This window comes from Neopelma chrysocephalum, unplaced genomic scaffold (assembly GCF_003984885.1).
Source record: "Neopelma chrysocephalum unplaced genomic scaffold, ASM398488v2 Primary Assembly neopelma1_92995, whole genome shotgun sequence".
Classification (NCBI taxonomy): domain Eukaryota; kingdom Metazoa; phylum Chordata; class Aves; order Passeriformes; family Pipridae; genus Neopelma; species Neopelma chrysocephalum.
Genome location: NW_020921712.1, coordinates 2,100 through 2,766, shown reverse-complemented (window position 1 = coordinate 2,766; position 667 = coordinate 2,100). Strand labels below are relative to the sequence as shown.

General features: G+C 58.9%; 1 protein-coding gene across 1 annotated transcript in view; it reads left to right on the top strand.

Moving 5' to 3' along the window:
- Positions 1 to 291: 291 nt before the first annotated feature.
- The window catches only part of LOC113980196 (chromodomain-helicase-DNA-binding protein 3-like), a gene marked incomplete at its 3' end in the record, with an annotated part of 2,440 nt that continues 2,064 nt past the window's right edge, over positions 292 to 667 (top strand). The window contains exon 1 of the mRNA XM_027707425.1: positions 292 to 504. Within this exon, the coding sequence (XP_027563226.1) occupies positions 307 to 504 (198 nt within the window). The remainder of the gene's footprint in view (positions 505 to 667) is intronic.

The following is a 667-nucleotide window of genomic DNA, read 5'->3' as shown; positions in this document are numbered from 1 at the left end:
GTCCTGGGCCATGTTGGGCCATGACAGGCTGTGTTGGGCCATGTTGGATTGTCCTGGGCTGTATTGGGCCACGTTGGGCCGTGTTGGACCATGTCACTCACATGTCAGATGGTGTCATGTTTGTGTCATTCCCATGTCATATCCACATGGGAGAACAAGGAGGAGGACAGTGTGTCACTCCCATGTCACTCCCGTGTCAATCCCATGTCATTCCCAGGGGAGAACAAGGAGGAGGACAGTGTGTCACTCCCGTGTCGTTCCCATGTTATTGCCATGTCATTCCCATGTCATTCCCGTGTCGTTCCCATGTCACTCCCGTGTCATTCCCGTGTCCCAGGTGAGAACAAGGAGGAGGACAGCAGCGTCATCCACTACGACAACGAGGCCATCGCCCGCCTGCTCGACCGCAACCAGGACGCGACGGACGACGCCGACGTGCAGAACATGAACGAGTACCTGAGCTCCTTCAAGGTGGCCCAGTACGTCGTCAGGGAGGAGGACAAGGTGACACAGGGGACACCGCGGGGGGGACACCATGGGGAGGGACAGGGGACATGGGGATGGACAGGGGACAGTGACAGGGGACAGTGCAGGGATGGACAGGGGACATGGGGATGGACAGGGGACAGAGCAGGGATGGACAGGGGACATGGGGATGGACAGGGGA